Genomic DNA, 27931 nt, shown 5'->3' on the forward strand with positions numbered 1-27931 from the left:
ACAAAACAAAACTTAAAAAAAAGAAAAAAAAAACTATTAAAAATTATTATAACTCGTCTTATAATAATATGAAAATTCAATATTAATTATATATTTTTTGCTGACCATTTTATATCCTATATATATATATACGAAACACTACTGTAGGAAACGCGTTGCTAGTGTATCATTTTGTTATACTCTATATTATATATATAATTTTTTTTTTTTTTTTTTTTTTTTGATAAAGCAGACAATTCGCTATGATGGGTGTTTTTTTATTTTGTAGAACAGTATTTTTACGGTTGTACACAGTTTGATACCTTTTTGCCAGGCGTGTGAATTTTCATTTTATATACTTCAATTTGCATTTTATCTTACCCTGCTGTAATAATCATGATTTTTATATTGTTAAAAAAAAATTTTTTTTTTTAAAAAAGAGAATATTTAAAATTTTAATAATTTATTTTTTATTGCATTAAAAAAAAATAATAATTCAATTTTTTCCTAACGAGAAAAATTTAAATTCCAATCATAAAATATATTTAAATTAAAAAAATTAAAAAAAATTTATGATTTTTTACAGTGGGGTATTTGTTTACAAAACACGAGCGAAACTCTATAGTAGCAGCTGTAATGATCTTTTTCCTCGAACGTAGATAGGCAGTGTTGAATTTTTTATTTTTCATTATTATATTGATCTCTATATGTTGCAAAAATAAAAATATTTTTTTTTCTACGATTTTTTACACGCGACTCCTTTTTTTTTTTTGTACGTCGGATACTGGACTGTCCATGACACATGTATGCTATTAATTTTTAAGTAATTATTTACTTTTTTTTTTAATTATTATCATTAATATTACTATGTCAGCCTCCGCTTTTGTAAATATGCGGAATAGAATTTTTTTTTTAAATCCACACTCTGTTTTGAATTCCCAAATATATGAGCACAAATTTTTTCAATTATTATTATTAAAATATGACGGCGATTTGTATGTTGCTTTGTTTTTTTTAAGCACAGCTTTTTTATTCCTTATATACCTCGACACTTATATGTAGATATGTAATAAAAAAAAGGAAAAAAAAAATTTTTTTTCTAATTCATCATGGACTCTCCAATAATGCCGCCCTTATCGTGTTTCAAGCCTTCTGCGATTTTTAAGACGCGAGAAAAAAAAAAAGAAAAAGAAAGCAGATGATACAAAAGAAAAATTATTGGTATTCAAATGGAGGATATTTCGTGTTAGGGACGTAGAGTGTGACGTAAGACGATTCTTGTTCTCGTATAAACGTTTTAGATAAAAAAAAGAGTTGTGTGCGAGTGATTGCTTGTTCTTTTTTTTTATTCCATTTCCTCTATTATCATTTTTTTCTATTTCTGTTTTTCTCTATATTCTTCCTTTTTCATTTTATTTCCTTTTCTCTTATTTCTCATTTTTAATATTCTGTTTTTGCATTTAATTTTCTTTTTTCTTTTCTATTTCTATATTTGAATTTCAAATTCTCATTATTATTAAATTATTATTCTTTGCAGCTATTAAATATTTCTACTGGGAACTGAAATTAAATTGATCATAGTTATCATTATCAGAATAATTAAATCTATGTTCAAATTAAAGCAGCGCCTGCAGTAGAGAATGTTTTTTTTTTTTTTTTTTTAAATGAAAACTATAATTTTTTTGCAAATTTTGATTTTTATCGGAAAATTAATTTATTCACTTAAAAACTAATTTTTTTACTTGTAAATAATTTTTTTTTCTTACTAAAAAACTTAAAAATTATATTTTATATCTATATACAAATTTCGTTGACAAATTTTTTTTTTTTCGTAATTAAAAAATTAATTACCTGATAAAATTAAATTACATTTCTTAATAGCAATTAAGTTCTTAGTTTATAAGTATATTTTAATTTATAAATTATATATAAGTTTAATTTTCAAATTTTTTTGTTATTTTCAGCACATCGATCCAAAAAATTTTTGCACTTTATTGTTTCTGAAAAAAAAAAAAAATCCTTTCAGTTGAAGTTAGAATGAATGTGAGAATGTGTGAATTGTGTAATTGTATGTTTGAGTAGTAAATTGAGGACATAAAGAATTCAATGTAACATTGAGTTACGTTACAGTGCCAGGAGATCCTCAGGATGTCAGAGCAACGCCCATTAATTCTTCATCCATCCATGTTGTATGGAAGCCACCGAAATCAAAGGATCAAAATGGAGTAATTCGAGGGTATCACATTCATATACAGGAAGTTAGTGAAAAGGTCGGTAAAATTTCATTTTCACTTTTCAGTCAAGTCGAAACAAATAAAAATTTTACAAAATTTCTCTTAATTCAAAAAATTGTTTTCAATATTTTTATAAATAAATTTTTAAATTAAATTAAAACAATTTTTTTTTAATTAAAATTCATAAATTTTAATTATTTAATTTTTTTTTTTTGAATACATTTTCTTAATTTGCTTTTTATTCCAATGTATTTGCTGTATTATTAATTAACATTGAAAGAAATTTGATTCTTTTCAATAAATAAACAAAATAAATAATTTTTTCTATTCATGAAATTGTGAAAGAAAAAATATATATCTCAAAGAATGTTGGAATGCAATAAACGGGAACGTAATAGAAATGTTTCCGGTGAAAAATTCGTACAATGCATTTGATTGGCAATAAAAAGAAATTAAAAAAAAAAAACTTCCAATGTTATGTATAAATTTAATTTTCATCGATTTTTTTTCGAATCATTTTTTATGAAAAAATGTATTCCATCAACTATGTGAAATATTTAATTATTTTTCCTTTTTTTTTTTATTTTTTCAATTTGTTTTTGTAAACGAATTAAAATCATAAATTTTTGAATGAAACTTTTGGCATTATTCATTGCTTTATATATGTTTTTGCGTCTGAATTAATTTCATGCCGTCTACTTTAGAATAAAGATCTTCTCAACGAGCCAATGCAAGTTAACATTCAGGATCAAGGCATTTTAGAAGCGAATATAACGGGTCTTCAGCCTGACACTAAATATACAATTCAAGTTGCTGCACTGACAAGAAAAGGGGATGGAAATCGTTCAAGTCCTGTTGAAATCAAAACTCCCGGCGGTGTTCCTCACAGGCCGGAACTGATGATAAAGTTAGTATATATTTACATATAAAAATTCATTAAAAAAAAAAAAATTTTTAATTAATTTAATTTATAAAAATTCAGGATAAATAAATAATTAATAAAATAAAATAATTAAAATCAATCTATTATTATGAAAATTATATTTATTTTTCTTCAGATTAACTCATAGAGATGATCCAACAACATTAGAATTAAGTTGGGACGTACCTCAACAAACTTATGGAGAATTAAAAAATTACAGAGTCAAATATGGAATAAAAGGACAAAATCTTCGGGAAGTTATTCTTCCAACTGAACAGAAAAATTTCAAAATAACAGATCTCAGTGAGTATTTGAAAAATTTCACAAAATATTTATTTACATTCTAGTTTCAAATTCCCAAAATTTTAATAATTTATTATATTCAATTGAATAGTTTCTATAAAACTTAATAGAGCGAAAAAAAAAATAATAATAATAATTGAAATTTATTTCCAAAGTTGAACGAGGTGTGGACTACGAATTTCGAGTTGCTGGAAAAAATCACATTGGATTTGGACAGGAAGCTGTGCAATATTGGGCAAGTCCTGAAAGTGAACCATCCGGACCACCGACAAATTTATCGTTTCACTTTCAAACTCCCGACACAGTTTGCGTGACTTGGAGTGAACCATTGCAACAACATAAAAATGGTCGTATCACAAATTACGATGTACAATTTCACAAGAAAAATGATCACAGTACAATTGTTGATCGTAATACAACAAGTACGCGTGCCGTATTTACAAATCTCGAAGAAAACACCGAATATGTATTTCATGTTAAAGCACATACACAACGTGGTAGTGGACCATTTTCTGAGAAAATTACCATTGTCACCGAAAAAGATATTGGACGTGCGCCAATGAATGTAAAAGCCGTTGCAACATCAGAATCAAGTGTTGAAGTCTGGTGGGAGCCAGTACCAAGTCGTGGTAAAATAATTGGTTATCAAATTTTTTACACAATGACAGCAGTTGCCGATCTCGATGAATGGAAACAAAAATCCGTGGGCTTGACAGAATCAGCAGATCTTGTAAATTTGGAAAAATATGCTGAATATGCAGTGGCAGTTGCAGCACGACATAAAACGGGTCTTGGTCGTCTCAGTGAAAAGAAAACAGTAAAAGTAAAACCTGACGATGTGCCATTGAATTTAAGAGCACCTGAGACATCAACACACTCGATGACACTCTCCTGGACACCGCCCATAAGACTGAATCCCGAAAATTATAAAGTTTCATTTGATGCAGTTAAAACTTTTGTTGATTCACAGGGACAGGGACGTACGCAAATTGTCCCTCGTAAAGAAAAAGTTTTAGATCATCATACAACAACGGTGATAATTGATGATCTACAACCATTTACAACATATAATGTTAATGTGACTGCAGTGCCTCCTGATAATTCATATCGACCACCAGCGAGAATAACAGTCACAACACAAATGGCAGCACCAAAACCAATGGTGAAACCAGATTTTTATGGTGTTTATAATGATGAAATTCAAGTGATATTACCATCGGCTTCGGAAGAATATGGACCCATTTCACATTCCTATTTAGTTGTTGTTCCTGAAAATTCGACATATTCAAATATTGAACCCGATGCATTAACTGAGGATATGATTTCGGGCAAAAATGCTAAAGATAAAGAGAATCCGCCTTACATTGCTGCTAAATTCCCCCAAAGATCGACTCCCTATACTTTTTATTTGGGGAATGGAGATCTTTATGATGGTTATACGAATAAAATATTGGATAAAAACAAAAGGTACAGGGTATTTGTACGTGCTGTTGTCGACACTCCACGAAGGGTACGCACAATTTTTTTTTTTCACATATTTAACATAAATTAATCTAATAAATTATAAAAATAATTTTAAAACGTCGTTTTTTATATAAAATTTTCTTTTACAGCATCTTTACACATCGTCACCATTCTCGGAATATTTATCATTAAATATGAGAAAAGTACCTCCTGGTGATCCTCCACTTCGACCATCCAATATAGACAATCCTGGCGAAGGAAATCCCGAAGTTTCAGTAAAAACAAGCGGTCAAGAACCTGGAATGGTGTGGGTGATTGGTCCAATAATTGCAGCCTTAATGGTTTGCGTGTGTCTTGTTCTTCTATTTGTTGTCAAACAGTAAGTAGAAAAAATAAATTCCTATTAATTTTATCCATTTCAATCTTAATTTTATTTTTCTAGTCGAAGACAACCGTGCAAAACACCAGATCAAGCGGCAGTCACACGACCATTGATGGCTGCCGATATGAGTTCAAATCCAGCGCCCTCCGATCCAGTGGAAATGCGTCGATTAAATTTCCAAACACCTGGCATGATGTCACATCCACCAATTCCAATAAGCGAATTGGGCAATCATATTGAACGACTGAAGGCAAATGACAATCTTAAATTTAGCCAAGAATACGAATCAATAGAACCTGGTCAACAATTCACATGGGATCATTCAAATATGGAGGTGAATACATCGAAAAATCGTTATGCAAACGTAATTGCCTATGATCATTCGCGTGTAATTCTTCAGACAATCGATGGTATACCCGGCTCGGATTATATTAATGCAAATTATTGTGATGGTTATCGAAAACAAAATGCATATGTGGCAACGCAAGGACCATTGCAAGAGACATTTGCTGATTTTTGGCGAATGTGCTGGGAATTAAGATCAAATACAATTGTCATGATGACAAAACTTGAGGAGAGAACGAGAATTAAATGCGATCAATATTGGCCAACAAGAGGCGCAGAAACTTATGGACAAATGACAGTGTCAATAAGTGATGTACAAGAATTGGCAACCTATTGTATTAGAACATTTCAAATATGTCGCAATGGATATTCGGAGAGAAGGGAAATTAAACAATTACAATTTACCGCATGGCCTGATCATGGTGTACCAGAGCATCCTGCACCATTTCTTCAATTTTTACGTCGTGTTAAAGCACTAAATCCATCTGACAGTGGACCAATGGTTGTTCATTGTAGCGCCGGTGTTGGACGTACGGGTTGTTTTATTGTCATTGATTCAATGCTCGAGAGAATTAGGCATGAGAAAATGATTGATATTTATGGACATGTGACATGTTTGCGAGCACAAAGAAATTATATGGTACAAACTGAGGATCAATATATCTTCATTCACGATGCATTACTTGAAGCTGTTATTTGTGGTAATACTGAAGTACCAGCGAGAAATTTACATTCCCACATACAAAAATTAATGCAACCTGAAATTGATATTATCACGGGTATGGAATTAGAATTTAAAAAATTATCAAACATCAAGGCAGACTCGACACGATTTATATCGGCCAATTTACCATGTAACAAACATAAAAATCGTTTGGTTCACATTTTGCCTTATGAATGTACACGTGTTTGTTTACAGCCACAACGCAATATTGAGGGTTCAGATTATATAAATGCAAGTTTAATTGACGGCTATCGTTATCGTAGCGCTTATATTGCCACTCAGGGTCCATTGAAAGATACAACTGATGATTTTTGGCGTATGCTTTGGGAGCATAATTCAACAATTGTCGTAATGTTGACAAAATTAAAAGAAATGGGTAGAGAAAAATGCCATCAGTATTGGCCGTCCGATCGATCAATTCGATATCAATGTTTTGTTGTTGATCCAATTGCTGAATATAATATGCCACAATATATTTTACGTGAATTTAAAGTAACTGATGCAAGGGATGGCGCAAGTCGTACAGTGAGACAATTTCAATTTATCGATTGGCCCGAACAGGGTGTACCCAAATCAGGAGATGGATTTATTGACTTTATTGGTCAAGTACACAAAACAAAGGAGCAATTTGGTCAGGATGGTCCTATCACTGTTCATTGTAGTGCAGGTGTTGGAAGAACTGGAGTTTTCATTACTCTCAGCATTGTTTTAGAGAGAATGCAATACGAGGGTGTTGTCGATATTTTCCAAACTGTTAGAATATTGCGTACACAACGTCCGGCAATGGTTCAAACTGAGGTAATTTCTTTTTTTTCCTTTTTTAATTCAAAATCGATTGATATGAGAATAAAATAAATAATTTAAATTTCAGGATCAATATCAATTCTGCTATCGTGCTAGTCTGGAATATTTAGGTTCTTTCGATCACTACGCCAACTGACAAGCGGAAATTCGCGAGACTAGGGAGGTGCCGAGGGATAGAGGTGAGAGAAGAAATCGAGATATTGGAGAGAGAGCAAAAGTACGACGGGTTTAATTTCGTAAGATGAATTGTGTATGTGTGTATGTATAGCTTGTCTTTCCTCTAATACGAACAAAAGCCAGTCAATATCCGTGTTAAGAAGTTAGTATTTATCAATATTCAAGAAAAGCAAATGAAATGGTTCCAAAAAAAAAGAAAAGAAATAATGAAACTGCCGATAATGAACAAAAAATATATAACACGAAGGCGCATTGAGAAACAGGAAAATGAATAATCTCTCAGCAAAACTCGAGTACAATCTGAAGACAAAATGTGTTCATTTGACTCCCAGTGTCCTAAAGCGAAAAATAATCGAAAAACCGATAAATGTGACAAACAAAAAAAAAGCCACAATATTCTCCGTCTCAATTATAGTGATTGTTTTCTTTCGGCGCATAATAGAAATCGAAATTAGACAAATTGAGTGATTTAGATAAAAAAAAATAATAATAAAGCGTATAACGTTACGCTAAACATATCGATATAATTGTTGACTTGAATTTACACTTTTCTAATTTAAAACAAATTTTTGGAACTTCTTCTCAACTTAGCTATAGTCTTTTCAAAAAAAATAGTCGAATTACCATTTTCTCTTCTTGATAAAATTCGGATAAAAGGGCTTTTGTCCAAAGAGAAATATTTGAAGATTCGAAGCTTTTCTATTTTCAAATTTCGAGCTTCAAGCCTTCCAATATTACGTTCCTATCAAAAAAAAAAAAAAAAAAAAAAAAATTAAAAAGGTTCCAAAAACCCTAGATTCTCGTGCCTCTTTCGTATACTGTTTTTCAATGAAAGAAATCATTGGCACTGATCAAACTCTTAAATACTCAATACAGATGTGTGCTTCCTTCAATAACGACTATCTAGGATAAGCAAAAACAAAAAATAAAACATGACTCTCTGTTAACATTTTGTATAATGCCCATCAGGCATATTTTACCCCGTAGAGTACATGTTTTTTTTCGAAATAACATATAAATCAAGTCAAGAGCTTCATATCAAAGCTCAATTTACTACAAGTGCTTTTACTTGTAGTTTATAGGTAAAAAAAAATTTCATTTCAAAGGGAAAAAATTATATTGACATAATAATATATTTAATGAAAAAAAAAAATGACAAAAGGAGACGTGACCTTTTTTCACTGACAAGAAAATTGCCATACTGCCAAACCTTGACAACTGTTAAAATGCCATATCCAATGTGCACGATAAGGGAACTTCTCAATACCTAAAAACTATTATTTTAATTAGAGCGTAACTAAAAAGAAAAAAAAACTGTTGTAAGCATAGTTTAAGAGATGCCATTAGGAATGTGAAGTTTATGCGAATTAATGAATGAAAGGATTCATTTCCTTTTGAATGATATCAGGTACGTGTGGAAAAAAAATAGTTTATATATAGAGATACTGAATGTTGAAATCACGTACTGTTGACCTGCGCCCTCGAGAAAAAGAAAATCACATGTACAAAGTCGCACTTCAACCTTTTTCATTTCTTTCTTTCTTTTTCGTTCATTTATATTTTCCGGAGCAATTTGTACTATGTTTAAAAAATTGTTGTCTCAATTTCAAATTTATTTTCATGAAAAAAAAGAATAAAAATATTTTCATTTATGTATGAGTACACAAAAAAGAACAAAACTAAAAAAAAAAAAATACTAAGAATAAGTACAAAATTTATTACCGTACTTAACACAAAGAGAAAATAAATAAAAATTGAAAATAATAAAAATGTATAATACTAAACTTGAAATTTAAATTAAATATAATTTAAAATTTTTATTTAAAATACATTCTTTTATTCGAGTGAATTTAAGTAATATAAAAATAAAATTTCTTTTAACTCTCCTAAAAATACAAATTGCTCCAAAAAAAATTCTTTCTCACTCTTATTTTGTATCTTGTAAACAATTATCACTTCCGCTATCTATGTACAAAAATGTCCCCTTGTATTTAAAAGTTAGCGGAATTTATTATAAATGCATTAACAGAGACCAAGAGAATAACAAAAATATGGAAAAAAATTATATTGAAACTAAATAAATTTTTGACTAAATAGTGTAAGTATTCGAATACAATCTAGTTAAAACTTTGTACATTAATTCTTCGGTCTGTAATGACAATAAGCTCACGCTTATTTATGTCCTCCGATTTTTACGAGTACATATTTGTACCGTATTGTACATTTCTTTGATAAACTATTCATAAAAAGGTACAAACTGCCTCGACTATTGTATAGAGTGTCATAAGTATAATGTGACGAAAGCAATAAGCAAATTTTTTTTTATTTTTGATATTTTCTTGGCACAACTAATAAGCACCAGTGATCTATATTATTTTTACTACACTGTTATCAATATTTTATTCTCATTTTTATTTTTTCTATTTATATATATATATAGTTTTTTTTCGGTGCACCTATTGTACTTTAACAATCATTCCATTATTTTATTAATACAATGAGGGTCAGGAATTTACAATTGTGTGTAAATAAAAGCACCATCTGTCATTAACAACATTATAAATATTATATAAGAAAAATAATATATACATAGATATATATTATTATAAATATTATTCTGAAGAGATGAGAGAAAGAAAGAGAGAGAGAGAGAGAGCAAACACGATTTAGTGGCATGTGAATATTTTCCATGCTATCGGTATATATAAGTAAATTTTAATAATCTAGAACCCCAGATTTTACTTAAAAATATTTAGACATCATTTTGTGTATGTGGCTTTTAATTTTAACATTTTTCTTGTAATTTTTGTCTGAATTTACATTAAAAGAATTTTTAATATTTTCTCCTGCTTTTTTAAAAGTTTTTTTATGCAAAAATAATTTATTATTATTTTTATTAAAATTTTATATTTATTATAAACTAATTAAATAATTTAATTAATAAATAAAAAAATTTAATTAAACAATTAAAGAATTCAGTTAAACAAATTTAAATAATTCATTTAAATAATAAAATGTTTACTTTTTCACAATAAACAAAGAAAAATAACAAATTTAGAAAAAAACTTTAAGACACATGATGTTTAAATAAAAAGCCTCATACAATTTTTATACTTTGTAACATTGTCTTTTTTATACATTTTTACAAATCAACTTGCAAACTACTTTTTTAGATGCTTTTCATTTTTTAGCTATATGAGAATATTAGTTTCTCATTTTTTTTTTTATTTTATTTAATTTACTTCTTATATTTAAAATTGAGTAATTGTGACAGTAGATCGAATATAACACTTAAAACAAACTGCATTTATTTTATTATTTTGTATTAAGATTTTTCTAAACAAGACTATTTTTACGCAGAGATTTATATTATTTGTATTACTATTACTATATATTATTTGTATTATTATTACTATTATTATTGTCAGACTGTATTGGAACAAAATTAGTAATTTAAAATTAAATAGGTACTAAATTTAGGTAAAAAAAAAAAAATTTTATATTTGCCGTTTAGAAATTTGTGTAAATTAATTCTTTTATTTCTTTCTGTAAATTGAATCATCGAAAAATCGAAAATTGTATATAACATAAGTGGAAAAAAAGGAACTGATGAATTGTATTATTTTATATTTAAAAATTGTAATTCTTCATTAATGCGTAGCTTTAAGTTTTTTGTGTCCCATATGTTCAGAATTTGTGACAAATAAATTCCTTAAAACACATTAAAAATTTGTGATTGAGTGCATACTATTCCAAATTTCATGTTCATTGCAAAAATATTAAATCTATAAATTCTTTAATTTAATTTAATTATTTTAAAAATTTTCTATATTTATTTCTTCACCAATATTATTTTATTCTTTTATTTTACTTATTTTAATTCATATTTTCTTTCTTTTGAAAGACATATCTTTTACTATTTTTTTTTTAATTTAAACTAAAAATTAGAGTCCATAAATTTAAAAAGATTTGCACTGTATTCGTTTCATAAAAAGAGGAATAATTTTTTTAAACATTCGATCTACTGTCGAGTTTTATTAAAATATATTTACGTTTTTTTTTAACTCATTCGCAAATTATGTCCACGCACACATTGTATAGTTCTAAAATTCATAAAAATGAGATTCAAATGACTGCAGTACAAGCTTAGAAGGAATGACTTGTAAAATGTAGAACGAAACAGAAACGAAATCGTCACGAGTAGATAAGCGAATGAGATGGAGAAATTATTTTGTGATACTTTCTTCCGGAATGGAATAAAATGATTTAGAGCAGGAGTAGTAAATAAAATGTTATCAATTACGAAGAAAAAAAAAATTATCATAAATACTGCGTATTAGAAGACTGTTGACACTGCATTGTACAATATGTATTGCCGTATGGCATCAATAAACTAGTAATTAACGTATCAATCATTTTTTCGACTCCCTTATCTCATTAAATAAATCAATTTTTTGATTTAGAAATGAATTGATAAATTTTTTAAAGAATAATTTTTTTAGCATTTAAAAAATTAACAATAAGAATGAAATATTAATAAATCTTTTTATTACTTTTTTTTTAAAAATAAAAAAGATAGTAAATTATAATAATAATTAATATATTCTGAATAAAATTATTTTTGCCTTGAATTTACACAACAAAGTGTTCACTTTATTATTAATTCTTTTGAATTGAAAAAAGTCTATTGGGCATGTATTTACAATTCACTTAACGATAGATATTATATTCAATTTACGATTATTATATCGATCACATTTCTTCTTAAATTATATTTCCAGATTGATTTGGATTTGTTGTCTGAGGACTCTTTGTCATCATTGACGCCATCTGTAAACAATTATTTTACTGTTAATTATAATTTAATTAAGCCTTTCAAATTTAATTATTTTACAAAATAAAAATAAAATAAAATTGATTATTCACAGAACATACATTTTGTAAAACTTGTTTCCTGAGAAATTCGCTTGTCGCTGAAGAAATATTTTTATCTCCACCCATTTTACATTTCACGTAACCATAAAGATTGGCACCATTAAGAACAAGTGCCATAATTGTCAATAGCATCCACTTGAATTTAAATCCAAATAATGTGACAAAAAAGAAAAGAGCCCAAATTAAAGGACAGAGTATTAATGCGAGCCAAAATATTCGCACTTCGGAATCATGTAATCGATTCTGTTGTGAACCCTGAAACACACAGGGCATATGGCAGACATCTCGTTTAATACAATTACATTTTCATTCATAGGAAATATAATGAATTGTATGAAAAAAGTTATCATTAATAATAGAAATTTAAAAATCAAATGAAACCTTTCTCGATTCGAAAATCCAATGACTTTTTCCTTCGTCGTCCACATAATTCCACCATCTTAAACCAACCATCAGTCTTCCTGTTATATTTTTCACAGTCCAAAAATCCATTGAAAGAAGAAGCATAACTAAAACGAAACCTGCTATAAAACTATCTGAATACACTCCATAAAATAAGTAAACAACAAGGGCCGTAATCCTGAATGCCAAATGAAATATTGTAACGTAAGGATGTCTGAAAAAGAATAAGAAAAATTATAATAAGAAAAAAAAAATCCCAATAATTTCAAACTAATCAACAATTATTATTATTATTAATTTACACAATTCTTACTTAAATTTATTTTGTGTCGCCTCATCCTCCTCCCCAAATGCTATCGTATCGTCATCCATGAGTAAAGGTACCTAAATTCCAAATTTTAATTATAATAACGATAATTAATTTCATTTTTCTATACAAAATAAATCAAAGATATTACACAAGCTGTGCAAATGTCAAGCAAATATAAAATGTGCTAGAAAGTAAATCTATTTTAAAAAGAAGTTTAATATACTATTAAAACAATAAAAATAAATAGTCACATTTGATGGCTTAAAAATCAATAAAATACACCCGTGTTGAAAATAGGTTATCTTCATCAATAATAAAATTAAAAAAAATATATATATTATTCATTTGTAATGTTTCGATATAATATAAATCACGTTAATATTCGATAAATTAAAATACTTTTTTCTTAACTAATAAATAATTAATGAACTGTCAAAAAATCCCGTCAAAAAAATAACGCATACATACACGTCACATGCAATAGCGAACAGCAGCTTTCCAGGACGTGGAAAAAAGCTATCAATTTTTTAATAGCTTTTAACAACAGGATGTCTGAATGTCTCGTGATTTGTAATAAACAAAAATAGAAAAAGATATGAAAAGTTGTAAAAATTAAACACCAAAATAATCACAAAAAACACGAGACACCTACCGAAGCAGACGCCATTTTTAAAATGTCATTTTCTCTGCGTCGTCTGCTATCTGACGCGCCACGTCAGAAATTTGAGGTTAAGTTGTATTAGATAGGCGAAGGCGGCTGTCAAATTATCTATATACGCGCATTTAAAGTTTATAATTACTACAAGTTTAATTATAAATTCCATTCCCGGGCATCATATAATAATAAATCTACATTTCAACAATTAGAAAATGAATCAATCTGCTTGAAACAAAACAGGAAATAAGTGAATTATTGTGATAACGATGATAATCTATCAAAACCCCATTGTCGAGAGGTGATTGTATGAAATTCTTGCCATTGCAATTAAATAAATTGTGTATATTTCTACCTCTTTTTGCATAAACATTGAAAAATAATAAACTTGTTGAATGCAAAACGAAAAAAAGTGTGAGTGAATCTATCGTATATAGTGGAGGGGTTATCGCATCAATCGTATAATTTGTAAATAATTAATGAAAGCTGAAAATTATCGAGTTCATTATACTCATTGCATCATATATACAATGTCAAGGGAACTTGAAGCAGGTGCAGGGTTATCGTCAATTGTATTTGAGTGGAAATAATAATAATGGTGATATGGTGGTGGCAGCTGAGATAAGGGGGACTGAGTGCACGTCAACGAGAATTCGCAAATCAGTTTCTTTCAATTCGCTTTGAGGGTAAACAGTAGTATCACCAGGAATCCAGAATATAATTTTTCATTAAAGAAACAATCATGCTGAAAGGATACGCACCAATTACTCAAACCCTATTAGGTACTTTATTTACCTGGGGTTTAACAGCTTTAGGTGCTGCCTTGGTCATTTTCATTAGGGGAAAACACGTAAGATATTTCTTTTTTTTTATCTTATCTTTTAATCATAACATAATATATATATAATTGAATAATAATTACTGCTATAAACAAAACAATATCTTTATTTCATGTTTTGGCAATTTTATAAATGTATATTAAAAAAAATTGAAAAAAAATTTTTATTTCTTTGTCGAGTCATTATTTTATTTTTTAATTTATTTTAGGTATTTAATTATTTTATATTTATTTTTTAATTTAAAATTAATTAATCTTCAATGTATCTTTAATACTTAACTGAGAAAAAGAATAAATTTTGTTAAAATACCAAATAAATATTTATTTGGTATAGAATTTATTTGTCAGAGTTCTTTAGGTCAAGTAAAATTTATTTATCAACAATAAATTTGTTTGCAATACAATTATAAATGAAAACTTTTAGTTTATTTAATTTAGAGAACAATAGAATGTGATTGGGAATTTGTTTCAAATTTACTTCAATATGTATTAAATTTTGTAGATAAGATGCATGACTAAGAAAAATTTTATCAGAACTTTTTAGTGTAATAATTTAAAGTTCAAATATCATTATTATTATTAAACAATTAAGAATGTAAATATGATTTTTTAAAAAAAGTCAATGAAAAATCAAATTATTTTGAAAATTAAACATATGTTTTCGATATTCATATATTATTATCATTCTTTTTTTATTCATCAAAATAAAGAATTTAAATTAACAATACTAATTGGCAAAGATTTATGATGTTAAAAACATTTCACGATTCAACTTGTGATTTTTTTTTCTTGCTCACTTTTGTGATTCACGTGTACGATAAATGTGTTAATTCAAATACAATATTTGATTAATTTCCGCTGGTTAGCTCACTGATATGAAATACTTTCTAATAATATCTCTAAAAATAAGGAAATTGACAGCCAGGTAAAACGGAGATTAATTTCTTCTCCTTTTAGTTTCAAAGAAATGCGTTATCTCTCCACGATCAAAATAATATAAAGTGCATGTGGAAATTATTTTTTTTTTTTTTTTCATTTTAATAACATTTAGTATGTTTTAGATTTTTTTCTTGTTTCTCTATCTTATTTCATAATTGCAAAACATTTGAAGAAAATAGGAAATTAATTTTTTCATATAAGTTAAAGAAAATAATTTAGCAGGATTATCTGAACTTTTAAGGAATTCTTTAATATTACCTAAATGATTCATTAAAAGAATATAAACGAAATAAAATTTTATTGTCTATTTTTAAAAGCGATTTTTAATTTAATAATCTAAATTTACTGCTTATTATTTAATTTTAGTTAAGAGTATCTAAGGACTTTTCAACAATATAATAATACGCATTTCTTCCTTTGTGTGAATTTATTGCACTTTTTAATGTCATACTTTGACATCATAAAACTTAAAATGTTAACACTTCATCGTAATTCATTATTGAGTGTGTACCTTGACACCAATTTTAATTGAATCTTAGGGAACTGTATTTATATTTTATTATTTATTTTCCTAAAAAAAAAAAAAAAATTATTTCTAACTCTTGTATATGAGAATCTTTATTTTAAATATTAACATCTCAAATAAACATTAAATCAATATTATTATGTTAAAAATTCCCCTGTCTTGGAAATTAATTTTAAAAAAATATTATTCAAATAGATAATGATTAGATTTTGCGCAGAATTGACAAAATATAAGAATTTATCAGTGATGTAATTTTTCTCTTTTTTTTCTATGAATCGTTGAAACACTAGATTAGATTAAATATAATATTCTATTTTTTATTTTTATGTTTCTATTCATTGACTTTATTGGAACCTTGTTTAACATCTAATGCACTAAATATCGTAACCTTGTTTGTAAAAAAAGTCGATATTATTCTTTTTAGAGTTCTAAAATCATTCAAACAAATCAGATCAAAGATCCAGAAAATAGAGGAAAAAAAATTTAATAAAAATACTGAATTATTAAAATTTAATAAACGATAAAAAAATTAATATTAAAATAAATGAAAAATTAAATTTTATTAATTAGATTTTTTTTTCATTTCAGCGTAAACTTCTGGATTCCAGTCTTGGATTTGCCGCTGGCGTTATGATAGCAGCAAGTTATTGGTCGCTATTGTCACCAGCAATTGAAATGGCAAAAGAGAGCAAATTATATGGAGCTGAGGGAGAATTTGCATTTGTACCTGTTGGCATTGGATTTCTTCTTGGCGCGGCTTTTGTTTATGGAACGGACGTGTTGATATCCATCCTTGGCATTCAGTCCCCCAATGTGCTTTTAGCAATGCAATCAGTCGGTACGAAACAAAGAAGCAAGACTCTTGCAAAACTAAAGAGTGACGAGGACTTAGACGATAACCAACTAGTTAGTGAAAAGCATATTTCTGGCCGCAATAAGTACTCGCATATTGAGTCAACCACAATCGATGGTATTGCAAAAATAATTCTTTTTTTTTTGTCTATTGGTAAAACAAACAAAAATTTCTACTGTAGGCTTGAACAATGATATCAGTTGTTATAAAATAAACGTCGGTGTACACTCGCCCCTCTTTGATTTTATATTTTTGCAGATTTCCAAAAATAAGTACTTTCTATTGTTGGAATTATATTTTTCTTTATTTAAAAATGAAAACGAATTTTATAACATACAAAGAAATAGTATAAAAGAAATGTTTTTATGTATAAAAAATGTTTTTCTAATTTTCTTTCTAATTTAGAGAATATTAAATGAAGGTACTTATTTTTTTGCAATCTGCCAATGCGACGAAAATATGTTTGATGATAATTTGTTTTATATTTAATTGTTGATAAAATTACCAAAAAAAAATTTTTCTGGTTGATGAGATTTAATTTCTTAAATAATTGGTCAGGATAATGCATGCAATTTTACCGTTTTGATCTCGTGTATACGAAAATTGCATGACACTTAATTTATTCTAACAATTGCATATTCTATTGGCGCCTTTAAAGCTTCGTTTAACAATAACCAGTGACACAAATTAAAATCACATAAACCTTGTAGAAAATAGTGCAAACAAACCTTGAAATGACATTTGTAATTTTGCCTTTTTTGAAAAAAAAAGTAAAAATCAGGAAATACATTAAATTTCCTCTAGAGATATAAGGAGAATTATTCCATAGGTAATTAATTTTCTAAATATTCAAATAACTGTGAAAGAATTTGACTGATCTTGTTACTCATGCCTGCAGAAAAAAAATGCATACTTTTTTACTTATAAAAAGATAAGTGTCTTCCGTTTCACTTCGTAAGCTGGATTATTGGTAATATGATTATTAACAAAAAAAACGAAATTGACAGAAAAAAATTAGTTTAAATGTTCTGCTTGAATTAATTGAGGAGTGTGCGCGTGTTGAGATCATTTTTATTTTTATTTTTTTTTTCGAATTAAGAAGTGGACAATTTTTAACAATGAATGACAATTTTTTTACAGGATTTTATGAACAGAGTACAAGAAGAAGACCAACAAGTGGTATTCAAAGACCAAATGAATCGGGAGAAGTTGGAACACTCTACGAGGATCCTGGAAATGAATCCAAAAATAATCAATGGAGAAGAATATTACTGTTGGTTATTGCAATCACCGTGAGTATTTTTTTTTTTATCAATGATATAATATAACAGATTGAAATTAAAGTAGGAGTGAATAATGATTTTAAATGGCTGTCCAATTTCAGTTAATAAAAAAACTTTTGCCCTCTGGTAAACTCTTTAGTTAAGACCAAAAAAAAAAATCGTCAATTGTAAAACAATGACATTCAGATCAATTATATTTTAATTTCTTTTAATTTAAAAATTCCTTTACACTGAATCTAAATTTCTAACAATTTATTACTTTAGAAAAAATTATTTTTAAATTGATTACCTATTTGAGAATTTATTAATTAATAATGTAAACTTTTTATAATTAATAATTTAATTTTTCTTTTAAGGTACACAACATTCCTGAAGGATTGGCTGTTGGTGTTGGATTTGGAGCAATAGGAAGCAGTGTTTCAGCAACATTTGAAAGTGCAAGGTAAGAGATGAAAATTCTATATTTAAAAAATTCATTCTAATTTTTATTTCCTCGATGAGGAAGCTATATACAGTAATTTCGAAATATTGACTTTATTTTTATCGAAATTAGATAAAAAAAAAGAAACTCTTCTTTTTAAATAACACCATTTTAAAAAAATGTTGAGTACATTAAAAATATTTATTATTCATTAAAAAACAATTAACGTCATATTACACCAGGTATTATTGCCTCATTATGAACATTCACTTGCGGTAATTATTACAATAATCTCATTTCTTTGGCTCGTTAAAAAAAAAAAGAAGTACACGTGCTCACCTTGGGAAAAAATTGGTATTTTAACTCTTATTTTTCAAATCATTAATCAATATTATTTATTATTTGAGATGTGAAGATGAAAATATTTCATTTTCATATTTCATTCTTTCTTGTATATATTTTACTAAACATAAAATGTTAAGAGGATTTTTTTTCCAATATTGATGAAAATTTAGTTCTATCTCGGTCTAAAATTCTTATCTTTCTACAAAAAAAAAATTAAGCAGTGGAATAAAATTGATAATTTTCTTTAATTATTCTTTGTTCGTTTTTTATAGAAATTTGTCCGTAGAATATAGTTTCAAAAATCTTTTGGATGTTCTTTTCTTCACTTTTTAATAAAAAAAAAAAAAAAAAGGGGAAAATATATCATTCGTTAGAAATTTTTGGTATTTTGCTTCCTTTTCGCGGGATAAAAATTTTCTCTAAAGTTCATTTTTTCATTAAAAATGAAGAAATTGATGATCAAAGAAAATTTCTATGCTCGCAGGATAAAAATAATTTTCAGCTGAAAGATCTCTTCTTTTTCAATCGAAATTGATCGATTTCTCTCTTTTTCGAAATTTTTTTTTTTTTAGCAACAGCTTTCAAATTGTTAATTAATTTGCTAACTGTAATTTTTTCGTTTTAGATTAAAAAAATTTTTTTTTTCATCATATCATCAGAATTTGATTTCGTCTTATAATCTGAACATTTTACCAAGAGATGGTAGCAGCAAGCATACACTTCTTCTTGCATCATCCAAAGTGGAATCGTCTACATATATATATATATATGTATAGTGGTATAGGAAGTGCGCCTCATGAATGAGTTCCATGGTGGTCGGCTCTCTGCGTCGACTACCCGGAGGCAAAGTTTATTGGCAATGGTTTGTGGCGGGGGAGGAGCAGGGGGCACGTGTGGCCCTGGAATCCAACGAGCCCTAGGCGCCGCGCATTCCAAAGCCCCCACCAAAAACATTCACCCAGGCCTTTATATACCTTCAAACTTGCTTTCTTTAGCACGTATTTAATTTTCAAGCACGACAATACTCAAACCTTGACACCATCAAATTATAAACTCGAAAAATTTTAATTTTTTTTTTTTTTCTTTCTTTTTTTTCTTCATTATTCTCAGAAGTTTCATATATCTTTCGAAAGATAAGGCAATCTTGAAATGAATAAATTAAAAATAACTTCAACGTTGAAGAAAATTGGAAAACTAATTAAAAATTTGGATATCTTGATTTATATTTCTAATTTAAAGGGAATTTTTTTAGGATCTGATGATTTTGTTTTTTCTTTATAGTTTTCTCAGGGTTTCAGAAATATATGGACAGCAGTTAACACAATGTCCACCAGGGTCCTGTGGCGCTACTTTAGTCTAGACGCCATATCTGATGGTGCGATTCTGAGAAGAGGATTCTTCTTCTTCTTCTTCTTTCTTCTGCTCTTTATATTGTGGCCGCAAGTATATATACCTACACACGCGGTGAAACGAGGGGGCCGAACTTGGATTGAAAAGATGGATTCTACAAGTTCGATTCAAGTCGACGTGATTTCTACCTAGTTGTCTTCTTCAAAAGCATTCAACCGAATATTAACAAAAATATTCTTCTTTTTTTTTTTTTTTTTGGTGAAAGTTCGTGTCCCTAAAATCGACCCTTTTTCTCTGTAATCAATCTCTTTGTTACATTCCTTCTATTTTTAGATAAATTTTCATCAAATTTTGCATTTTTGTTTCTTCACTTATCTTTCTTCATTGAATTTTCTTAGTGTTATATTATAGAGAAATTGATGTTGAATTTTATTCTTCATTGAAGTAATTTGATTTTTCTGAATATCTATAATTATAATGATGAATAGCGGGAAATTTTTCAAAAATTGAATTCCCAAATAATTTTTGTACACCCCAGAAAAGTGAACCCTCGAAGGCATGAACGTGCTGGCACGTAGCCTGTTTGTTTTTTAATTTGATTCAGGAATGTGTGACAGCATAGAAAGCTTCTGGCGAACACACTGTCGTGGCAGTTTTCTTTTTGTGTTAGTATGTGGTACACATAATCTAAAGTACCTATGTATATGTTTGTTGCATATATATATATATAAAATACACACAAAGAATCACACCGTCGTATTTAATGTTAAGGTGCCCCGTGCTTTGGTATACATACTATCTCTCTCTCTTTCTCTCTCAAGTTGTTTGAGCGGTTGAGCAATCGAACCTAACTCAACTTCAGATGAGCCGCCTTGGAACCAGCATTCCATCGCATTCAAATGACGCGCGGGTTCTCTTGCGCGCTCTCAAAGTTTCGGTCTCTTATATATATATATGAGAGAAAAAGAGAGAGAGAGGCCTCCTCTCGAAAAGCTATTAAGAATCCTCCTAAGTGAACGCGGCGCTCTCCTCATGATAATTAAGAAATATCGAGTGGATTTTAAATCTTTATATATATATATATACATATATAGTTGAGGCGCGAAATCATCATCCGTCACTGGTCACTGATCTTTCGCGGTCATTTAACTATATATGTAGCGCTAAATCTCATCATCTCGCGCTTTTTATTATTCTACACTCAACAAAAATTTATTTCATTCAAATAATCGGTTACTTGGCTATTATCAAATTTTTTTATTTAAATTAAATAAACTATATTCAAACCAATAATTTCTTTATTAGAACCAATAATCGACTATTTATCAAAAATTATTTCTGAAAAAAAGGAAAATTCGATAAAAATATCCATCATCACTGTTAAATAAAAAAAAATTTAATTTTAATATGAAAAAAGACTCAATTTGAAAAAATATATATTTCACTGCATTATAATTAATCGGTTGTCAAAATTAATTAAAGTTTTTGTATTTTATTAATCAATATTTTAATTGTCGAGACATTTCAAATTATGTATATCTTCTTCTACTTTCTCCAAATCACTTTGCGAATACTGTCTTATTTATTATAGCAAGATCTTTTATTTGAGAATGAGACTTTTTTTTTTTTTAATTAAAAGTTATTCAAAGAAAATTTATTTTATTCAATTATACTTGACTATTATCAATTAAATACTGAATAAAATTTATAATATTATATAATTATATAGTTCTGTAAATATACATTAAAGTGCAATATAGAATGCCTTTAGGCGTTTTATAATAATTTGTAAAACACAACTGTTTCGTTTTTATAGCGAACTATAAAACTGGAAGTTTATTCTGAAAACTATAAAATATGAGCTTCAGTTACGTTTTATTCATGTGAATGATTTCATTGAGAAAGACGACGACAATGATGACGATGAAAAATAAAATAGAAAAAGTAGAAAGTAGGCAAAAAAAAAAAAAAAATGAAAGACATTTTTTAATAGAAAAATAGTTTAGTTCAATATTGTGGAAAATGTGGAGAAATATATAGAATAGAAATTGATATACATACAAAAATGCTGATCGCTTAGCAACATCGTTTTGTGCTGATATGCGTTATCATTAACCCGTTACTTGCGCGCATATTTAAAAGTAACATCATCGTGGTCTATCACTGTCAGCTGCTTCTTTTTTCCTCCTCCCCGCACGTGTCTCTTACATTCTCTCTATATGTAACCAAACACCTCATGCTTACATGAAACATATATGTTTTGAAAATTAAAAGAAATAAGAAAAAAATTTGCTAGTTTCTTTCAGATAATCAAAAAGAAAAAAAAAAAAAATTGCATACAGGTGCACTGTGCCTTGTCCTTCGTTTCTTGTCATTAATAGGAAATGCCTCCTTGTTCATTCAAGTCAAAGAAGCAATCGGTTAATTTCTAAGCGGATATCCACTCAACCGTTTGACGATACTGTTCTTTTTCTCTCGTGCAATAGTTGCATGTAATGCAGGGAGTCCTCGCTTCTGATCTATTTCTAAAATAGCTCACGTTGACTCACGCTGATTGTCCAATGCTTTATTATCCAATTGAATGAGTAAATATTTTTCCTTTTTGTATATCGAAAAATTTGAACATTGCCCTCAGATTTTTTTTTGATATTTGAAAAAGTTCCCGAGAATTGACCACCGGAAATTCTTGCGGAAATTCCGATACATTTTTTTCATATAATTTAGCACAAGAACTCTGTTTTTCAACATAACTGAATTAAAATTATTGTTTATAATGAACAAACACATTTTATACATTGCACTTAAGAAAAATTTATTTAAAGTCGTTTTGTTTTTACTATTTATGAAACTAATCAAACAAAACTTTTAGGTTCGGAACTTGTGAATTGACAGGCATATGAATGCCAGCCATGTATATAGATAATGGTGCCAAATTTAAAATGCATCAAATTAAATGCAATAGTTTTTAAATTTACATTATTTTATAATAATTAAAAGAGCAAAAGTGTATTTCAAAATATTATAAGTTTCCATATTTTTACCTAATATTAATTCATGTCCAGTTACAATATATTGTTATATAATTAATTGAATTACGTCTTAAAGTTTTTCTTAATTCCACGTAGTGTTTTTTCTGACGAATTTGCATCTTCTTATATCAATAAATTATTGTACTCATTAATTTTTCACCAAATAAAAAACAGCACAATGGGTAAATATCTGGGGACTTCCTAGTAGCAAATTTTTACAAAAAAAATAAGTCAACATGCCCAAAAGCGTTAGCGAAAAGTAAAAATAAATTGATTTTACAAAATATAAAGTTAAACAATTTGACAAAATAGCATTTATAATATGCACATTAATTTGATACTCTAGAACTTTCTCATTGTCGAATTTTAGAGTTTTTATATTCTCTGAAGAAAATTTTTTGTGCTAAATTATATGAAAAAAATGTATCGGAATTTCCGCAAGAATTTCCGGTGGTCAATTCCCGGGAACTTTTTGAATTTATATACAAAAAACTTTTCAAAAAAAAAATATTCCTTCATCAAGAGGATATTTCCTCTTTCTAATATTGATAATTCTTTTTAAAATTTCCCTATTTTCTACAATTTTTGATCTGTTTAAAATTAATAATCAGTTTGAAAAACAATAATATCGAATTTTTTTCCAAAAAAAAAAAAAATGATATTCTAATTCCATCACTCGATGATTAATGTTGCATTATTGTTTTTCTCCCTCCTATTCGATAAATTCAATTGTAGAAAGCAGAACCTGCCATTGAGAAAGTATTTAGAAAGTTTTCCGAAACTTTTGGTTAAATTTGAAAGAGCACTTTACCTAGAATGTAACGGTAACTTTTTAAAGTACTTTCATGTTGAAAAGAGCATTTTATTTCAATGAACAAAAATAAGTATGAGTATACATATATATATATAAATATATTTTTTTTTTTTGCAAAAAAAAAAGATTAACTGCACCAGTTATTCCACTTTAAAAGCTCTTTAACATTCTCCAAATGAAAAATTGACTTCCTGAAAGTTGTGAATTATTTTTTAATTTAAATTTTGTTCTTTTTAATTAGGATTATTAACAAGTTAAATAATTAATAATTACAAATTGAATAAATATTTTAATGTTTTTTTTTTTTTTTTTTGAAATTGACAATATTTGCTTATTATTTAATTATTAAACATGTGTTTAAATTTATTCATAGCAGATGCTCAAAATATTTATTGAAAATAAATATCTCTTTGAACTTAAAGTGAAAAAAAATTTCTGAAATATGCCCATAAGCGTCGTTTTAATGTTTAGCTGAGTTGTTTAGTATTTTCCAACATTCCTTTCACTGCATTATAATCATGAAACACCTCTTTACATTCTTCAAAACTGAGATCATGTTTCTCTTGAAATTTTCACACAGCAAAATTACTTTTTTTTTTTTTTATTTTAAATTCCATTAAAGTGACGAAAAATCCAGGAATCAGATCTCGCTAATTTTTCATGTACTACTTCCTTCAATATATTTTTTATATCTTTATCTTTTTTTTCTTATCAATTTTTTTCATATTCTTTTTTTTCCTTTATCATTGGATAATTTTTTTTTTTTTGGTTTCTTCTATTCTGACTTTATTTTTAAAGATACTATTATTAGAAATTTAGTATTTTTGCAAGAATTTGAAATCTTTTTGTTAAATTTTATTATTATATAATTTGAGCTCGTCAAGAATATTTTACCTCCTATGTATAGGTATGTATTTTTCTCGACTCTTGTGGTTACAATGATATCCGTTTAAAAAAAAAAAAAAAAGTAAAAAAAAAACTTCGATAAGGTCAGTGAAGCGATACTATGATGTTTTCTTTTTCGATTTCACCATCGATGTAGACGATAAAATTGTCGATCGGGAAGTAAGGTCGTGGTTTACGAAGTTTACCAGTTATGAATGAACCGACGTTATAGTTCGAGAAGATAAACTTTAACCCTCATACTCTTTCAAATCATATTATATACTTTCGTTTCTTCTTCATATATATATCTCAAACTGTATTTATACGTAACCACAGGCCACGACATTGATTCATCCTGTTGGTTAATCTAAATAAACATTTTATATTAATAGAACTTTATTATTTATATATATATATATATATATATATATATATATATATATATATATATAAAATAATATAAATTTTATAACAAACAAAAAAATTTCAAAAACAATTAAAAAATTTTTTAATTTTATTGTTTCTAAATTAGGATATAATAATTCGATAGCATAAATAAAGAACGGTTGTTCCTTTTTTCATGTTTAATAATCGTCTTTAGTATATAATTTTTTACTAGATTTGACGTGGCGGCGATCGATGCCCCTTCATAAGAGACACGATTTTTCTTTTTTTTTTTTTTTTTTTTATTTTTACGGTTTCATTTGATGGATAAGTACATAAGAGGATTTTCTTAGTATTGCTGATGTTCAAAAAGAATTCTAACAATGTTGTATATATGAAATATCAACAATCTCTATTGGTGACAAATAAGTTATGAAATAATTTATGTTTCAATTCACAGAGAAAAAATATATATATATAATATATGGTATAATGCAAAGAGCAATAAAATAACTAACAACATTTTTAACATTGTTTTGTGCAATAATGCTAACAACCTTGTCACCCGCATTTGAATTATGTATGTATAATTCATAAACGGATTACAAGTTTTTTTTTTTTTTTTTTTTTTTTTTTTTGCTTTTCTTATGTCGAATAACGTGAGTCATCATTCATTTATGGATGTGGTGAGTTACAGTTAAACTATCCCAACGATAGTTGACATCATCGGTTTGTTGATAGAGATCATTGATTCATTTTATGCAATCGCTAAATTTACAAATATGGCTTGAATCGCCAAAGATGGATCTCATTTTTTATTTATGGCTTTGCAAATAAATATTTAGCAAATAATTTTTGAAACCAATAATTTCGAAACAAATACAATTTCCCAACCAAAAATTTCAGTATTATACCAGAGTTGACTACTGGCGCAGTACTGGTTCAATATTGGCTGCCGAGGCTGGCCAGTCTGTACTGAACTAGTACTGGTATTTTCATTTTATCAGTACTGATGCAGTACCACCCTCCCAGTACTGGCAAACCAGTACTGAGCCGATATTTGAGCCAGTACAGTTAAAGCTTTCTTTTCGTATACAATAAATTACAAAACTGCCAGTACTCGGCCAGTACTAAACCAGTAGTGGTTACCAATACTGGTGCCAATACCGGGTGCCACTACTGCGCCATTAGTAAATTTTTGATTGGCTCAGACAATAATTATTTGTTACAAATATAAATATTTATTTGATAATTGTCTCGATTACCGATATATCGATTATTTAGATTTTTTATTGCCTCATTTATTCGATATATCAATTACCATTATATCGATTATTTAGATTATCGAGTTCTCGATTATAAATTATTTCGATTATTGATTGTGGTCTATCGATTATCGATATATCGCTAAAATCTAAATATTTATTTGATAATAGTCAAGTAACCGATTGTATGCAATCTATTAAAAAATAGAAAACAATGAGAAATATATAGCATTTTCTTTTTTTTTTTAACCGAGAAAAATTGTTGTTTTATTCAATTCTTGAAATTAGATATGCTACTGTAGTTTCGCATTTTTTGTTTTTTTAAACGCGTTTAAAATTACAAAGTTTTTTTTCGTAATCGTGGGAGCGACTTGACGGTGAGATTAAGAGCATTCGATATTTTGTATATATATATGTATATACACTTTTTCGAAAGTATATATAAAATTTAACTGCGTAACTGAAAATCACCATTCAAGCGCACATTGGACTCTATATCAATTTTGCAATAAATTATATCAGAAAATTGCCGTTTATTGTACGTTTCACTGTAAGGCTAAACACTGGGTTCATTGAAAAAAAGTGACAGTCAAGAATCATGTATATATATATATATATTAGAAGATATTCACAGCAACAACGGGAATTAATCAAGTTAGTATTGGTGCGAGAGATTATGAATGAAGTATCGATCTTACGAAATCTACTATATACGGTTCTATACATATAAAGCTGTAAAAAAAAAATTCTCTGATCATACGGTTAGATATAAATATTTCTTTCAAAGAGAGATAAATTTTTTTTTTCTCCAAGGGACACATAACACTCTTTTAAAGAGCACGATCGTAAAATGAATGATTGGTTTTTCTTTTAGCTGGTCAAGGAAAACTTTTATATATATATATACTATAATAGTCGAACGGAAATGATATTTACGCAATGTTAAAGTCTGTCTCGTGTCCTTTCCAAGGAAAAGGAGCACGTCGGACTTTGAGTTCCGGTCGAGTCGTGAAAGAATCATGAATGAACATTTAATAGATCTGGCTTGGTAATTGCATAGGCGGCTCCTATTGCCGAGTTATAAAGTAGCGGCTAGAAGGCCGCGAGAAACATTAAAGGTGGAATGATAGGCCGTTGATAGAAGTAAAGTGTGCGCGGCAGTACTCTCGCACCCAAGTGTATATATATATATATATAAAATGCTCAAGGATACCCGGTACTGACTCATTCCAAGTTATGCGGATTTTTCGTTGAATCTGGGTCTGGTATTTTTTTTTCTCTCTCTCTATTTTTCATGCATCACGCAAAGAAAACCAAAGGTCTAAAATCATTCCCTGAGTTTAGAGGAACATTTTACACACCT

At 27.9% G+C, this 27931-nt stretch overlaps 3 protein-coding genes across 12 annotated transcripts in view; 2 read left to right on the forward strand and 1 right to left on the reverse strand.

Moving 5' to 3' along the window:
• The window catches only part of LOC127287858 (tyrosine-protein phosphatase Lar), a 434077-nt gene extending 422335 nt beyond the window's left edge, over positions 1-11742 (forward strand). For all 7 annotated transcript variants that reach the window (XM_051314983.1, XM_051314984.1, XM_051314982.1 and 4 more), the window contains 7 exons: positions 2110-2249; positions 2918-3120; positions 3272-3438; positions 3594-4948; positions 5052-5281; positions 5345-7151; positions 7225-11742. In XM_051314983.1, the coding sequence (XP_051170940.1) occupies positions 2110-2249; positions 2918-3120; positions 3272-3438; positions 3594-4948; positions 5052-5281; positions 5345-7151; positions 7225-7293 (3971 nt within the window). In that variant the 3' untranslated portion in view covers positions 7294-11742. The remainder of the gene's footprint in view (positions 1-2109; positions 2250-2917; positions 3121-3271; positions 3439-3593; positions 4949-5051; positions 5282-5344; positions 7152-7224) is intronic.
• A 118-nt stretch (positions 11743-11860) lies between these two features.
• On the reverse strand, positions 11861-13663 carry LOC127287860 (uncharacterized Golgi apparatus membrane protein-like protein CG5021). Of its 3 annotated transcripts, none has more exons than XM_051314993.1 (5): positions 13634-13663; positions 12985-13055; positions 12651-12885; positions 12270-12512; positions 11861-12164 (listed from the first exon to the last, which is right to left on the reverse strand). In XM_051314993.1, the coding sequence occupies exons 1-5, from the start codon at positions 13646-13648 to the stop codon at positions 12099-12101; spliced, it is 630 nt and encodes a 209-aa protein (XP_051170950.1). In that variant the 5' UTR covers positions 13649-13663; the 3' UTR covers positions 11861-12098. The 3 variants fall into 3 exon arrangements, with proteins under 3 accessions (XP_051170950.1, XP_051170949.1, XP_051170951.1); XM_051314992.1 differs by having other exon boundaries at positions 12270-12524; XM_051314994.1 differs by having other exon boundaries at positions 12270-12524; positions 13450-13646.
• A 53-nt stretch (positions 13664-13716) lies between these two features.
• Positions 13717-27931, forward strand: part of LOC127287859 (zinc transporter ZIP11) — a 31510-nt gene continuing 17295 nt past the window's right edge. Inside the window, exons 1-4 of one of the 2 annotated variants that reach the window (XM_051314989.1) lie at positions 13717-14486; positions 16528-16909; positions 17933-18084; positions 18432-18517. In XM_051314989.1, coding sequence (XP_051170946.1) covers positions 14379-14486; positions 16528-16909; positions 17933-18084; positions 18432-18517 — 728 coding nt within the window. In that variant the 5' untranslated portion in view covers positions 13717-14378. The remainder of the gene's footprint in view (positions 14487-16527; positions 16910-17932; positions 18085-18431; positions 18518-27931) is intronic. The other variant, XM_051314990.1, reaches the window with a different exon arrangement.

Source organism: Leptopilina boulardi, unplaced genomic scaffold (genome assembly GCF_019393585.1).
Source record: "Leptopilina boulardi isolate dan_hultmark-lab unplaced genomic scaffold, ZJU_Lbou_2.1 LbouV2_376, whole genome shotgun sequence".
Taxonomy (NCBI): Eukaryota; Metazoa; Arthropoda; class Insecta; order Hymenoptera; family Figitidae; genus Leptopilina; species Leptopilina boulardi.